Consider the following 16,080-nt stretch of genomic DNA (forward strand, 5'->3'; position numbering starts at 1 on the left):
AGCGAGTTTAATTATTAATTATTTATTAGGAAACTCTCTGTAAGAAGTTACACACTGAAGTACCTACTTCTATAACTCAAAAGAGAGGCGGACCCAACCTCGTTCCCAGGGTCCCCTCCCTCGAGATAAAAAGAGGACCCTGAGAATGAGGTTGAGGAGGACCTATTATAGCAATCTGTTGACGTAATGACGGTCCAAGTGAAGAGAATTTACATTTTGATAAATGTACCGATCGAGAGTGATTTGCCCTCCTCTCGAGCTGTTTTCTGACCAAAGTAAAAAACACTTTCTGCTTGTTTCTATCAAGTTAAAGGAACACAAGTAGAAATATTCTGAGTTCTATTCCTTAAATGATTCGTAAATTGTCCATTGCTTATCGATAATGAAGGCTTCCCCGGATGTTGTTGAGCCTTTGCGCAGATATCTCCGATTTCATTGCATGAAATCTCCGTTAAACAAAAAATAGCGAGCACTCCTTGAACGTCTTTCGTTGAGTATACCTCATGATGAATGTGTCGATTGCGGGAAGAAATTTGAATTAAGCTGGTCGATCACTTTTGAGGATAGCAAGGCCGTCCCACAGCATTGTCACCAAAGCAATTACACAACTAAAAGCAAAAAAACTTTTTCTTACTTTCATTTTCTTCTTTTGCACCACAATCAGGCGTCAAAGGCTACCGTCGATCCAACTGAAGACCCTTTAACAGGTACGTTAATGTTAATAACAAAACTAGCACGAAATACTATAATCAATAAATTGCTTGTTCTATCGAGGCACGTTTTAGTGAGATGAAAATATTTTACAAGTATTTCGCAAACGTTTTCATTTATCATCTCATAGTTTTCTTTGTTCGATAGTCAAAATAGGGACGTGACTTTGTTAGATAACGAAATTCGCATTTTGAGGACAACAAAACATAACATTATGACGGTTTTGGGAGAAAGCCTCCGTTCACGTTAGCCTGCGTAAATCCGCCCCCTCCCCCCAGATATAACGATTATTTTTGAGGGGAGGGGGCGGATGTACACAGCCCAGGTAGCTCAAATGTGTTTGGGGGTGTGGCAGCTTACTATTTCGTGTGAGACAATATACGTATTTTTGTATGTAACGGGATTACATGCAGTCCAATTTGAAACTAAAAAATAATTCTAAGAAAAAATTCCCAGGACTACCAGAATTGGACAAGGCTGTAGACCGAGTCCAATTTGGCAGTCAGTCAATTCGCATGGGACCCCGCTAGCTTTGCAGGTGACGGGGACAATAAACTTAACGCTATTTTGCTGTCTTGTAGTTAATCACATCTTTTCCAATTTTTTAAACAGACCAGGTATGTCCAAATGGCTGGGCTCATCATGGAGACTCGTGTTTCCACATTATCGATACCCCAACCCCAAAGTGGAGGAAAGCTCGAGCGATGTGCCAAAGGCTAGGTGGAGATCTCGGCAAAATCACAACAGCTAGCGAAAATCAGTTTGTCTATGATCTTCTTCGCAAGCAGAAAACAGTCACACACTACGGAGTATGGTTAGGACTTCACCGCAAGAAAGATCAACAGTTCTACTGGGTAGACGACACTCCTCTCTCGGGTTACACAGCATGGGGCAATGGTGAACCAAACGACTCGGCAGCACACGGAGGAGAAAATTGTGTCCACAAGATTGGAGAAAAACGATGGTGGCCTTTTCAACCAGGACAGTGGAATGATGTTCCATGTAGCTTGCACGGTATAATTCCTTCGGATATCGCCCCAGTTGTGCTCTGCCAGAAGAAAATTGTCTTGGATGTACTTTCGTTTTAGTTAAGCTTTCACCGGTTAACTTAAATATGTTCTAATTGATCTTGACTTGTTAGACCAAAGACTAAGTTGGGGGCTCTTCGTTACTCTGTAGTTCAGTCAACTGTGAGCCACAAAACGTATACTTCCCCGTTTGTCGGCATAAAGAAAAATAAAAAGAGTGGGCTTTCATTCGCGTTTTGAAGTCCTATTTAGTACTCTATGTTTATGTCCGGCCAATACCCCAAGTGAGTCATGGCTAAAAATGAAAGAGAAGTTTAGGCAAAGCATATGAATGACGACCGGATTCGACAACAATTTACAAAGTATTTGAATGTAGTTTTATCGTTTAGGATGCAAGAATCCAGGAATAAAGTTTGCTGAAACCTTTCTACGAACTAACTCTTTCAATATCAAGTAAATTGATTGAAAAAAAGGTGAATAACAGTTCCAACAGGATAAAGCGATGATGATGATGATGTTGTATCAAACAATAAAAGCGGTGATTAAACTGCTAAATTCTGTTATATGTTGTTGTTGTTGTTGTACGTAGGCTTAGTCTTGGCTAAATCAATATATTATTTAAAGTGCGTTACGCGCGATTCAAGTTGACGAAACTATCTACTGAGGTAACCGAACGGCAAAATATGTTTAGAACACTTGTACAGGCGAAAAACTATTTTACGTCAATGAACCGTAGAGCCTGAAGGAGCAACAGGCCAAAGTAACCGTAAGTGAGTGATTTCTCTTGTCGTTTTTTTAGTTTTTAAAGCCCTTTGTCTATTTACAACTTGAAGGTGACTGATTTTACTGTCATAGTGAATTAGGAAACTTGACATTTCGGGCGTCAGTCTTTTTCTTCGATTCATTTTTACAATGTGATCCTTCACGAAAATTTATTTTAACGTTTCTCTAAGCTTCACTGGACAAACCACAATATTGCCGGATCGTTTCTTTGACGGCCTGTCTCACTTCCCTGATTCGCCACAAATAGAGTGCAGGGTTCAGCGATGAATTGAAGAAGATTAAAGTCGCAGTGAACCCCACGGATATGTTCAAAGTGTCTCCAGTTATTGCCTTCATTCCCGAAACTACGCTGTACGGTAGATAACAAGCTAACAATGTTAAATGAATCCAGAGCGCGTTTGAAACTGTTTTCTTGTATCGCTCAATGTGTAGCGGAGAGCTTTTATTTGGTTGCCCTTGAGACACATAAGGCTGGACTTTTATGTGTTCCACACGGTTGTCTCGGGGATTGTGGCAACACTTTAGCCAGACTGCGTTTGAACGTGTTTTCTTCTGTCGCTGGGCATTGAGTACTAGTGAGCTTTTACTAGGTTGTGTTTCAGAGTTAGTTGCATGAACTCTCATTTGCTGCAAACGAAGAATGTAGTAAATTTTGGTGTAGCAAAACGTCGACGTCACCACGCAAAGAGAAATGCCCATCACACAGGCCACGTAAAAGAAAAATTGGTTTGATAAGAAGCGCGTGAAACCATTTGCGATGTTTAACACCCAGCTAAGAACCAGGAATGTACGGACTCGCCTAATGGTCACTGTTTGTCTGTATCGTACTCCAAGCGTCAGAGCTAGCAATCTGTCGATGCTGATAAAGGTTAGTATGAAGAGCGACATTCCACTTAAAACTGCACTGGTGAAATAAGTTGAGACAACGGTGAATCGATAGAGGCGCAAGTTTTCAGTAAGAATGGAAATAGCATGAAGTGCTGCTAATGGCTGCGAAAGGAGGCCAACACAGAGATCTGTAGACGCCAGTGAGCGGAGTAACAGTCTTGATGGCGGATGAAGCAAACACTCCTTTCGAAGAGCGAGGAAGATCAGAATATTAGCTAAAGTCGCAGTTATAGCTAGCAAAATGTTTATCACCGACAGAGCAATAAACGAGTTATAAACATAACCCAAATGTATACTTTCAAACAAGGTTGGGCGAACCTCATCATTCGACATCCTCGAGAAAAACTGGCGCTCGTTTTATCAGAGAACTTCCAGCTTTCCTCTTTCACTCTAAAAAAAAAACATAAAAAAGAGTATGTGGAAAACAGGTGGGATTGTTTGCTTTTTTAGGAAATGGAGCCATTATTAACTCTGGCTATTATGGAAAAACCAAATTCAATATAGAGTTGTTTACATTTTTGTGTACCACGCACTGATTACCTCGTTTCTGCCCCTCAGTAACTGACGCAATGCAACGTTTCCCATTGTGTATTTTTAATGGCTATTATGGAAAAACCAAATTCAATATAGAGTTGTTTACATTTTTGTGTGCCACGCACTGATTACCTCGTTTCTGCCCCTCCCTAACTGACGCAATGCAACGTTTCCCATTGTGTATTTTTAATTTCTAACTCCACGGACCGTTTAATAATTTTACTTGTATTCCCTTCCTGCTTACAAACCCTTGTAAAGTTGAAACTTTTTCGGGTTGCTTAAAAAAATATTTGTTCGTCTAGATTAATTAAGTTAGTGTTGTATACAAGATGAAATCTTCGGTTTTGGCGTTTCATCAACCATCTTAACTGAAATACTAAACACTCGTTTTAATTCCGCATGTAAAAATTTCATCGTCATGTGGAGAACGACGTATACAATCTCTCTTAATAAGTATATTGACTTTCCAGCCGAGAATGAATATTCTTATTTTTCTGCCGATTTCAGGCGGAAAATATTCCTATAAATATCCTCAGATTATAGCGTATGAAATTTCTGTTTTCGAATGTATTTGCGGTCTGGATGCTGTTAAAGTAATTTTGGAGCCAGCCTGCAGAACAAATAACTCCTTGCAGAAATATTTTCAGCATCGAACATACGGCTAGTGCTGTTTTTGTTGCTTTGTGGCTAGCCAGTTTGTCGTTTAGAGAAATGAAAAATTTATACGGTTTAGTTAAAAATATATAACTGTATTGTATTTACAAATTTTCAACACACAAAATTATATTCTTTTCAAAATCTCAGCCTCGGGTTTAATCTTGAAATATTCTTGAAATTTCGCAAGTTTCAGCCTCGAGAGTCATAAAATATATCCTTATAAAAATAAAGAGTGCACTATGTATCTGCATACACTGAGGGTTTTTTCTTCCCTTGCTTACCCCGCCATGCATCCATAACGCTCCCAGTTAGCTAAAAGACACTTTCATTTATGTCAACTAACTACATGTCACTCTCTGCAGCATGAAAGGCCCAAGTACTCTGTTTATTCGCTGATGTTTGGATGCTGTGCAAAGGTAAGTCACTTACATCAACACACTGTCAAAAAGATGGATGAAAATAATTACAACAGTATTTTGTTTCCTTTAGAGCGTGCAATTTTTCCCCCAGTCAAGGGGTGTAAAACGGTTTTTGACAACAAAAATTTACAAATGATGACGTGCTACTCAGAGAAGTGTTTGGCGCCGCTTATTCGCTATCGCTACTGCCTCATCTCTAGGCGTCCTTCTTCCACTGGAGCTCGGTGCCCGTGGTATTGTGGGTCTGTTGCACTCATCCAGCACTGCGCTCCTTGCTAACCATCAAGCACCGCGTTCCTTGTTTCCCGCTCTTCGCCGACGAAACGCAACGGCGCCTGAGGACGAGACACGTACAGCTGCCGTTAGCCGATGAATTTTCGCGCGCTAGTAAATCCCAATCAGCAACGACACTCACATTTACGGATTGTATTACCTTACTTATATTGTGTTTTAAGAAATGAATGTCAAAACAATTTTCACCTGCTAAGCTTGGAAAAACGGTTTGACCATGCTACTATGAAATCAGAAGCCTGTCGTGCAGGTGTAAACTTCCCTCCCTGTCTCCCGTCCCTCAATCCCTTCTTCCTCCCCCACCCCTCTCTCCCCCGTTTTACGCCTCCTGTGCAGGCTATGAAACCAGTTTCTTTCAGTAACATTAAAACAACGTTCTACTCAGCTTTCTGCTGAGGGAGATCAGTCCTATCCATATCATCGCTAAACCGCCTATGTCGAGGTACGGTACCGTTTGAACAATGCTCAAGTAATGCAAGCCTGTTTATCTCTATATATTGAGAACGGAACTTTCGTCTCTTCTAGAGTTAAATTCAAGCCGACGGTTATGCAGCTGAATTGTTAAGCATAAGATCACAAGCTTACACTTGTGAGACGGTAAGGAATAATTTGATTACTCAACTCCGAAATTAATTAGTCCTTGCGTAACATACAATTATGAAAGGACGTGATTTTCCGCACTTTGTGTCAAACCCATTGCGTATATATGCACCTGCTACCAAAACGCTGCAGAACAGGGCAAACACTGCAATTCTCTGTTTACTTACTGATAAGTTGACATGCCAAGGAAAGAGCAATAAACTAACTGAAGTAGATAGGTACGAGGATTAAAAGAAATCGTCATCATAAGTTTTCAGTTGCTACCTCACTAAAGCTACAGAACAAATTCTGACAACTCCAATCGCAAAACGCCATCGCAAAAATCATCACAACTGAGCTAGCCTAGGAGCTACCTGATTGGACGAATACTGACCTGTCATCTTCACGTTACAGGAATACGTTGTATTTAGCAACAGAAGCAATCCTGCAGAAAAATTTTTCTTTTCAAATTGTGTGTATAATAATGTATGAGGCCGTAAGTTTCAATGCCCCACCTCGTTATTACGTTAAAATATGGCATCTATATTCAAAGCCGCTTCTAATAACCAAAAAATTATTTAGAAAATGAAACAAATATAAGTCAAGAAATGGTCTTTAAACTTAGTTGAAGATTACAAAGTTAAATGAAACGCCCCGTCGTAGATGTTCGTTGAAAACTGACGTTTGGAGCGTCAACCTGGGCTCCAATTGAAAAACCAAAGTATTGCCTGATGGTTTCTTTCACAGCTTGTCTCACTTCCTTGATTCGCCAACAATACAGAACAGGGTTCACCGATGAATTGAAGAAGATTAAAGTTGCCGTGAATCCCTCGGCGTCTGCAAAAGTTTCTCCAGTTATGGCTTTCAGTCCCGAAACTATGCTGTACGGTAGGTAACACACTAACAATGTGAAGTGAACCCACAGCGCACTTGAAACTGTTTTCTTGTACCTTTCGACGTGCAGCTGAGACCTTTCATTAGGTGGTCCTTCAGAAACAGTGGCCCAAACTTTTTTGCGCTGCACACGGAGCGTGCGGCAAATTTTTACGTAGCAAATTGTCGAAACTACCACACACAGGAAAATACCCGCGACGCAAACAATGTAAAAGACAAATGTGTTTCCCAAGAAGCGAATGATCGCGTTGGCGATATTTACTGCCCAGATGAAGATCACAAAAATACGGACTCGCTTAGTGGTCACAGTTTGTCTGTATCGTACTCCAAGCGACAGAGCTAGCAATCTATCGATGCTGATAAAGGTTAGTATGAAGAGAGACACTCCACTTAAAACTGCGCTGGTTACATAGCTTGATACAACGGTGAACAGATAGATGCGCAAATGCCCTGTCAGAATAGAAATGGCGTGAAGAGCAGCTAATGGCTGCGAAATTAGGCCAACACAGAGATCAGTAATCGTCAAACAGCGGATTAATAGCCTCGATGGGCCGTGAAGACAAGAACGCCTTCCAAGAGCGAGGAAAATCAAAGTATTTCCAAGAGTCGCCGTGATGGCGAGGAAAATATTCAAGAAAGACAAAACGATATACGATCCCAAACTTCTGGTTTCAAACAAAGCTGGCTGCGTTTCTTTGTTGCCACCGTTCATTATCTTCAAATGAGAGAAATTGTGCCCAGCAGGTCAGATTGAGGAAGCAATATTTTTTAATTTAAAATTTTAAAGAATGAACATTTATCTCAGTGAACGGGGGCGGGATTTAGGGGGGTTTGTTTATTTAAAATTAAGTCGTAAATTCAAGACAAACATTCATTACAAAAATAAGATTAAGTTGCCATGATGTGACATTGTGTTTGCATAAGATTGTACCAAATTATGAGTTGAGCAGGGGAAAATTTGCGTTATTAGATAAAAGGCATTTTTCTAAGGTGTAATTTAAGAAATTGATGTCAGGGCCGGAAACATTTCCAACTGCTAAAATAAAAAAGATTGAAAAATCGTTTTATGCTCTGTTTGTTGCTATATACGGCCACATCCGACGTTGATATACACTTACACTTTTATAAGAATATATTTTATGAGAATATCGAAGTTGAAATTTGCGAGATTTTAAGAATATTTTTTGAGGCTGTGATTTTGAAAAGAATGTGATATTGTATGTTGAAAATTTGTGAATACAAAACAATTACGTTTTTAGCTAAACCGTATAAAATTCTTCCTTTTTCTAAACGGCAAAATTTGCCAAAAAGTAACAAAAACAGCACGAATTGTCGAATTGCACGAATTATTGTCGAATCCCGTTGAAGCCCTGATTTTTTCCAGGCTTCTTCTTCCCAATTGCTTAAATTGAAAAATTTATTGCGATGATCATTCTTCACTTTCATCTGCAACCGCACTTCAAATATGAATTATTTCATATATACTCCACATCAAAAACAGCAATAGCCGTATGTTCGATTCTGGTGACATTTCTGCAAGACGTTATGTGCGTTATATCAGGTTTAAATGCCTGCAGGCTGGATGCAAATTGCTTTAACACCATCACAAAATACATTCGAAAACAGAAATTTCATACGCTATAATCTAAGGATATTCACAAGAATATTTTCAGCCTAAAATCGGCAGAAAAATAAAAATTTTCAGCCTCGGCCAGAAAAAAAGTATTCTTATGAAAAATAGAGTGTATGCTGTTTTCGTTGGCAATTTGTCCCTTTCTTCTTAGTTTTGTTTTTAATAACTTTTCTTCTCAGCTTTCTAGGGAAATAGGGAAATAGGGAAATCACGAAAGTACGTGATTTTCGGCATTCTCTGTGCAATCCTTTGCGTGTTAAATGCCGGGCAATACTATTTAAAAGTCTTCAACGAATGTTTATTCATTTCCGGTGAGTCGCGCTCACAAGCCAAGTTATGAGCAATTAGCTACCTTGATGCTTACAGATAAAGAGATGTAGAGAAATACACAAACAAAAGTTTTTTATTTAATTTCCTTGAAACAGACCTAACTCTGAGAAATATAATATCCAGAAATGAACGTGAAAAACCTTTTAAGCTAAGTTAGCTGAAGGGCTTCCCAGCAATACTCTCGAGCATGGCTGTGACGTTACGCTTTAAGGACACATCGAGTTGCTTAGCAACGGGATACCGAAAGAGAAAAACGAATTGTTTTCAATGTGCGTGTACAAAAATGGGTTCTGTCGTTTCCATGTTCCAACCTGGCGACGTCTTAACATGGTGCCAATACATAAATAGCTTCTGTTCAGAACAGCTCCTGTAGTATTTGTTGTTTATTTTGTGGTTGCAAAAAGGGAACTCCCAAGATCATGGGGTTTCTTCATTTATGTCAGTCTGTGCCATACTTGAAAAACTGCAATATTGCTTGATGGTTTCTTTCACAGCTTGTCTCACTTCCCTGATTCGCCAACAATACAGAACAGGGTTCACCGATGAATTGAAGAAGATTAAAGTCGCAGTGAAGCCATGAGTAACTGCAAAAGTATCTCCAGTTATAGCTTTCAGTCCCGAAACTATGCTGAACGGTAGATAACACGCTAACAATGTGAAATGAACCCACAGCGCGCTTGAAACTGTTTTCTTGTATCGTTCGACGTGTAGCGGAGAGCTTTCGTTTGGTTTACCTTCAGAAACAGTGGCCCGAACTTTTATGCTTTGCGCACGTAGAGTGCGACCAATTCTTCCGTAGCAAAATGTAGAAATTGCTACACAAAGTAAAATGCTCACGAGGCTAAAAGTGTAGAAGACAAATCTGTTTCCTAAGAAGCGAATGGTCGCGTTGGCGATATTTACTGCCCAGATGAAGATCACAAAAATACGGACTCGCTTAGTGGTCACTGTTTGCCTGTATCGTACTCCAAGCGACAGAGCTAGCAATCTATCGATGCTGATTAAGGTTAAAGCAAACAGTGACACTCCGCTCAAAATTGCACTTGCGATATAACTTGACACGACGGTGAATCGAAAGATCGCCAGATGTTTAGTTAGAATAGAAATAGCATGAACAGCAGCTAAAGGCTGAGAAATGAGACCAACACAGAGATCGGTAAACGTTAAACAGCGGATTAATAGCCTCGATGGAGCGTGAAGACCAGCGTTCCTTCCAAGAGCGAGAAAAATCAAAGTATTTCCTAACGTCGCAGTGATGGCGAGGAAACTATTCAAGACTGACAGAACAATAAACGAATTATAAAAACCCAAACTCTTGCTTTGAAATATTTCTGGCTGGGTTTCCCTGTCGTTGCCGTTCATTTCTTCAAGAGAAATGTTCGCTAGGCTGGTTATGGAAGTTATACCTGATCTGATAATAGGAATTAAAACGGCGGGGCATTATAAGGTGGGTCTATTTATTCTAAAATCTAGTAAGATAATAATAAGACAAATATCCATTACAAAACTGACATCAATACCACGGTGTGACGGTGTGTTTGCTTAAGATTGTACCAAATTATGCGCTGAGCAGCGGAAAATTTGTGTCATTGGACAAAAGGTACTTGTCTGAGTCGTAAGTTAAGAAATTGATGTCGGAAACATAAAATAAAAAGATTGATATGAATCGTTGCGTGTTGTTTTTAAGCAATTTACGGCTGCGTCCGACATTGAGTTATATCAGGCTATTTCCTTTCATGGGAATATGTCCATGTCTTCTTATTTAATTTGTGTTTAATTTATTCTAACTTTTTTCTCAGTATGAGGGGAACTGGGGATTCAGCTAAGCCGTGTTTGTGGACAAGTGATGCAAATTTCAGCTAAACTCGAACAGAAACTGAACTTTCGTCTCTTTCAGATCCAGGCTCAAGCCAACCAGAATGAGAATCAATGACCTTAGTGAAGTTGTGGGGCATACGTTAAATTACACAATTGCGACTTAAATTACTGAGTTATCTTGTAACGTAAAATCACGAGAGTATGTGACATTTCACATATTTCCGTGAAATCCTTTAGTAGTTCTGTCTATAGCTGATATTGATTCATTTAGTCATGTTCAAATGCCAAGTTACGGGCAATGGTTCCACTAAATCTGAATCTAAATCTTTACCTAACTCTTTGCTGTGCGAGAAGCTCCCTAAGCGGTATATCCCGGGGGAACACCCATATAAATTGGACGGGGGTACTGGTCGTACCTTTTAGGGTTCAAAAATGAGGTTTTAGTCCTTCTTAGGGGTTCAGCCTCAAAAGGTCCGCAGCGGGAGCTTTCGCAGTGTCTTTTATACATTTAGAACCGAAAAAAATATAACAGGAGATATTAAATGTGTTATTTTAGAGTTGGTACCTCTTAGGGAAGTCCTCCCCGGGGAAATATATGCCTCAGGTGGTGGACTAACTTGAAGCTGACAGGTATTAACTTTACGGGGCAGTAAATGATCTCGGAGGCGCAAATAATCCCAGCACCGGAAATGATCTCCAGATTATAACGCAAATGATCACCGGACGCCTCCTGGACCTGAAATGGGCGTTTCGCCGTAAAGGATAGAAATATGTGGATTCGGAAATTTGGACAGTGGATTTATAATTTAGCGCGCTTACCGCATTTTATCTAATATTTGTAGGAGCGAATTATAAAGAAATTACGTATGCTGTATGCTTCATAATCTCCGAAATCGGACGTAGAAATCTTGAGCACTTCCATGGAAGCCAGTGTCAACTGACGACGCAAGCAGTATACAGAGGGAAAACTATAACTAGTTAATTAGACAGCAGATCTAGAGACATCTCCGAATAAGTCGCTTTTATGACTGAGGCACTTCACGTTCTTCACTTGGGATAATTTAAAAAATATATACAACCCTACACTTTTCACGGAGTCCATGCCATTCCTAATTTTTTACGGTGTCATTTGCAGGAATCACTTCCCGTCCTGCGATTATGATCGGTCCAGTTTCGGAATCATTTGCGGTCTCGGTATCATTTGCGGGCCTGTGCAGTTCTTTCCTGGTTTGAACCTCCAGAATTCCTCGATGCGATGAGATCACTAAGCGGTGGAAATGGGGAAATGGTAGCAATTATATCCATTTTGGTACATACAAAACCTAGGCTTATCTAAAGGAGAATCTTTGCTGTCGTCATTGTTTACCATACGACTTTGCGCTGAGAAGGGATCACGCTACACACGAATTGACTATAAACATTTAAAGAGCCTGTGAAACTTAACAATTGGTGAAATTTTTGGGTGAATATTCGTGGAGAAATTCCCTTTCAGAAACTGCAAAATTTCCGGGTAGCAAAAGCGCTAATAAGCTCATACATCCTTGAAAAATTTTGAGTTTTTAAACCCGCGTCGCACAAAAAGTATTCATTACATCGGGCTCAAATTCATTGGGACAGTTAATCGTGCTGTACTCAAATTTCAATAAACAGAACTAATGTTTTTGTAGCTCCATCATAAACTGTATCGTTTATGCTAATGAGGCAAATATTGTAAACAAAGATTCGCCTGTAAGTTGAGCGGCAAAAGCAGAGCTCGGAACGAGAGAAATTTCAGGGACGCTCAAAACCCGTGTTCGAAGCGCGCGAGAAAGAGTAGTGAGCCGGAGAACCTGTAACCGAGAAGGACTTTGAGAAAGTCTGATTCAGAACCAGACAAGGGTAACAAATTGTCTCGATCGAAATTCTGTTGCTAGGTAACATGTTGTCATAATAACGTTATGGCATCGATCTTATTACATCACCTGTCTGTAAACATGAATGAAAAAACAGAAATCTGAGGCGGAGTTTTAAATTAGTATTTACTCTGTTAGGTAACTTGAACAGCAGGTGTATCAGTTGAACACAAAGAATACCATTAGCCATGCAGAAAATCACGCACTCTCGTGAATTTTACTTTTGAGTCGAGCGGACTCTTGTATTACTTGTGCAGGGTAATAAAGCACATAACACGCTTTCCCAAGTTGAGCGGTTAAATTTTGTCTACATCTCGCGTTAGGCAAGCGCGTTCATCAAATAAAGCAAATGATTTGTTAATCAACCTGCAGTTTAGTACATTTTTAAGCAAACAAATGTTCACACTAAAGTAAACTTTATGTCATTGTTGCAACAAATGTTTGCCTTATCTCTGTCAGAGTAGACGTTTAAACAAAGAAACCTGTCTCCTTTCCAGAGAACATTTATTTTCTAACAAATCAAATTCAAGAAAACAGCTTCATCGAACTAAACGAGGGACAGTATATTTCCACTGAAGAAAATGAGCTTAAAAACTCTGCCAACCTCGTTCGAAAACAAAGATTTAGAACTGGAGTACGTTCATAACTCATTCATTGTTGTATCGTTCTTAAATATTTTCCTCGCTATCACTGCGACTCTTGGAAATACTTTGATTTTCCTCGCTCTTGGAAGGTACTCTGGTCTTCATGCACCATCGAGGCTATTAATCCGCTGTTTGTCGTCTACCGATCTCTGTGTTGGTCTCATTTCTCAGCCATTAGCAGTTCTTCACGCCATTGCTATTGTGACCGAGCATTTGGCGATATTTCGATTCACTGTGGTATTGAGTTATGGCACAAGCGCAATTTTAAGCGGAGTGTCTCTTTTCACTCTAACTTTTATAAGCATCGATAGATTGCTAGCTCTGTCGCTTGGAGTACGATACAGACAAACAGTGACCATTGGGCGAGTCCGCGCTTTTGTGATTTTCAGTTGGGTGTTCAATATAGCAAATGGGATGCTGAGCTTTTTGCTGGCGAACAGACTTGTCTTCAAGATCGCTTGTGTGGCGAGCATTTCTCTTTGCGTGGTAATATCGACAATATGTTACATCAAAATCTACCATATTCTTCGTTTACAACAAATGAGAGTTCAAGCCATTTTCTCTCAAGCACAACCAAATGAAAGCTCTCCGCTGCACTTCGAACGATACAAGAAAACAGTTTCAAGCGCGCTGTGGGTTTACTTCACAATGTTAGCGTGTTATCTACCGTTTGGTATAGTTTCAGGAGTGAAGGCCATAACTGGAGACACTCTTCCAGTCGCCGATGGTTTTGCAGCGACTTTAATCTTCTTCAATTCATCGGTGAACCCTGTTCTGTATTTTTGGCGAATCAGGGAAGTGAGACAAGCTGTGAAAGAAACCATAAGGGAATACTATGGTTTTCAAGTGGAGCGCAGAGTGACACAAGTATAGAATAGCTTAGTTAATCTTAACAGCCTTATAACTGATGTCGCAATAAAACGTCAACTTTCCAAGTTTGCCATTAACGCCAAGTTACAATGCTTACAGGCGTGTTCTTGCCTCCCGCTCCGCTCTTCTCCCCTACTTTTTCGTGCCCAAGTTTTTGCACTACGCCCTAACTTACTGACCGCCTGGAAGAGATTACTTCCCTGTGAACATGGACGAAGAAGTAGAAATCTGTGGAAGAGTTTTTCAATTAATATTGATAGTGTTTTGTGGCTTGCATGCCTGATGGGTATGGCGTGCAAAGGATTTCAGATCACGGACAATGCTAGACTACGAGTAGTCCCTCTTTTGCTTAGTCCATCGAGCTAGACCGTAAATAAACCGATTTATTTAAGGTTTTGCTCGACGGACTAAGCGAAAGAGGGACTACTCGTAGTCTAGGACAATGCGTAGAACCACATTTTCTCTTGAGTAATTATACCTTGCGGATGTGCTCAGACGTTTCACAATTTGGCAACTCAGCTACGATAACTGCTCCATGACTGAAAGCTGATGACCTTAAAGGTGCTGTGTCACCCAGCGTTAGGCAATTTCAGTCATTACCACTGAACTGGACATAGAATTAACTGGAATATATCAAAATAACGGCTTAAATTAAAGTTTCAGAAGAACTCGAGAGAAACACCGAGAGAAAGCAATAAAGGGGCATGGATGTGCAAAATTAGTGTAGATTACCGTGGATTGAACAAGGATAGACTTGAGAAACATCGGCCCGCCATTTTTTAAGTTTTTGTTCATTTGCATAGAAGAGTTCGTTATACTGCTCGGAAAGCATTCTTCCTTGATTTAAAATTTGATCATGATTGGTTTGAGCTGACTTAGCTTCTGGAAGAAAGGAAAGTTTAGTTCTGAGAAGAGCTGAACTCTGTATATTATAATAACAATAATTACATTTTTGTAGAGCGCATTTCGGAACTCAATGCGCCTAACAGTAAATAACTAAGTAAATAAATAGCACAAAAAAACTAACTTAAATAACTAAGCAATTGCTTAATAAAAACAGCAAACCAATTAGGCAAGTAAAACCTTTCTTGAAAAATAGGTCTTCAGTTTAGTTTTAAACTTTCCACAGTTTAACAAATTGACGGCAGTTTTCCATGCGTTTGTCCTATTATTGACCATGAATTTCGTCATAACACCGTCAAAGTAGCTGTGGATCCGCAGACTACTTGGACAATGTTTTGACGAAATTCATTGTCAATAACAGGACAGACGCATAAAAAACTGACGTCAATTTGCTTTTTACAATAACAAATTCTCAAATTGTCGGTTCTCGCTCGCGGACGCATCGCATGAATTATAAATTCATTTGTCTGTCCGCTTATTGAAAATGAAAATTAGCCAATGAGCGTGCGGGAATTTCGGCAGTTGTTGTAAAAATTCGCTTTCTTAATGTCTTCTGTAACGAAATCCATAATTTTGGTGCAGCAAAAGAAAACGCTCTTGCACTATAACTGTCCTGAGTTTAAACCATTTGATAACTAAGTGGCGAACGTAATTACGCGATGGACGGTATTCATTAATGAGAGGTTTCAGGTAATTAGTAGATTGGTCATGCAAGAACTTATAAGCCACTGTATCACTTGTACGTAAGCGAAAATCCCTGACGATAAGTTCCGTTCGGATTGACCATTTACCAGTTACTTAACAACCCTCAATTTATCAAGAGAGCCTAGATTGAGTTCGACCTAATCATAATTTCAAGATGGCGGATGAAATTGGTGAAGAATTAAAATGGTGAGCACTTTTTCCATTTGGATATTTCGCTTGGAAATTTTGGATTACCTTTCAAGACCTTCCGTTTATTCGAAAGGTTACCGGTTGGTCGAGCCAAAATTGTCTTACCATTTACATTCTAACCGAAAATTTCCTGATTTTTTCGGTAACAAATGCAACCTCCCTTAGCTTTTCAGGAACTTGGGCCTCGTTTTCGTGTTCATCTGCAGTGTCATTCTTTACTTAAGAAAATCGGAGGGGATCGAAAATTTACCAACACGACCCGTTGGGTACACTTGCATGGTCAAATAATGTAACTTAGATAGATTGCGTGCA

At 39.8% G+C, this 16,080-nt stretch overlaps 5 protein-coding genes across 5 annotated transcripts; 2 read left to right on the top strand and 3 right to left on the bottom strand.

Moving 5' to 3' along the window:
• Window positions 1-6: 6 nt before the first annotated feature.
• LOC149111369 (trace amine-associated receptor 9-like) lies at window positions 7-3,840 on the bottom strand. The gene has a single exon (XM_089290975.1). It carries the CDS (start codon window positions 3,741-3,743, stop codon window positions 2,688-2,690), a length of 1,056 nt encoding a protein of 351 aa, XP_089147101.1. The 5' UTR covers window positions 3,744-3,840; the 3' UTR covers window positions 7-2,687.
• Window positions 187-1,799, top strand: LOC149111370 (perlucin-like protein). Its single transcript, XM_089292437.1, has 3 exons — window positions 187-198; window positions 665-707; window positions 1,324-1,799. The coding sequence occupies exons 1-3, from the start codon at window positions 187-189 to the stop codon at window positions 1,797-1,799; spliced, it is 531 nt and encodes a 176-aa protein (XP_089148563.1).
• Window positions 3,841-4,672: 832 nt separating the features above from the next.
• Window positions 4,673-7,777, bottom strand: LOC110056062 (histamine H2 receptor-like). The gene has a single exon (XM_020762502.2). It carries the CDS (start codon window positions 7,494-7,496, stop codon window positions 6,531-6,533), a length of 966 nt encoding a protein of 321 aa, XP_020618161.1. The 5' UTR covers window positions 7,497-7,777; the 3' UTR covers window positions 4,673-6,530.
• A 1,025-nt stretch (window positions 7,778-8,802) lies between these two features.
• On the bottom strand, window positions 8,803-10,164 carry LOC149111371 (histamine H2 receptor-like). Its single transcript, XM_089293050.1, has one exon. It carries the CDS (start codon window positions 10,107-10,109, stop codon window positions 9,165-9,167), a length of 945 nt encoding a protein of 314 aa, XP_089149176.1. The 5' UTR covers window positions 10,110-10,164; the 3' UTR covers window positions 8,803-9,164.
• A 2,835-nt stretch (window positions 10,165-12,999) lies between these two features.
• Window positions 13,000-15,039, top strand: LOC110056253 (adenosine receptor A2b-like). Its single transcript, XM_020762715.2, has one exon. The coding sequence runs from the start codon at window positions 13,039-13,041 to the stop codon at window positions 13,972-13,974; it is 936 nt and encodes a 311-aa protein (XP_020618374.1). The 5' UTR covers window positions 13,000-13,038; the 3' UTR covers window positions 13,975-15,039.
• The last annotated feature ends 1,041 nt before the right edge of the window (window positions 15,040-16,080 follow it).

Source organism: Orbicella faveolata, unplaced genomic scaffold, assembly GCF_042242905.1.
Source record: "Orbicella faveolata isolate gen_17 unplaced genomic scaffold, um_ofav_v1 contig_24, whole genome shotgun sequence".
Taxonomy (NCBI): Eukaryota; Metazoa; Cnidaria; class Anthozoa; order Scleractinia; family Merulinidae; genus Orbicella; species Orbicella faveolata.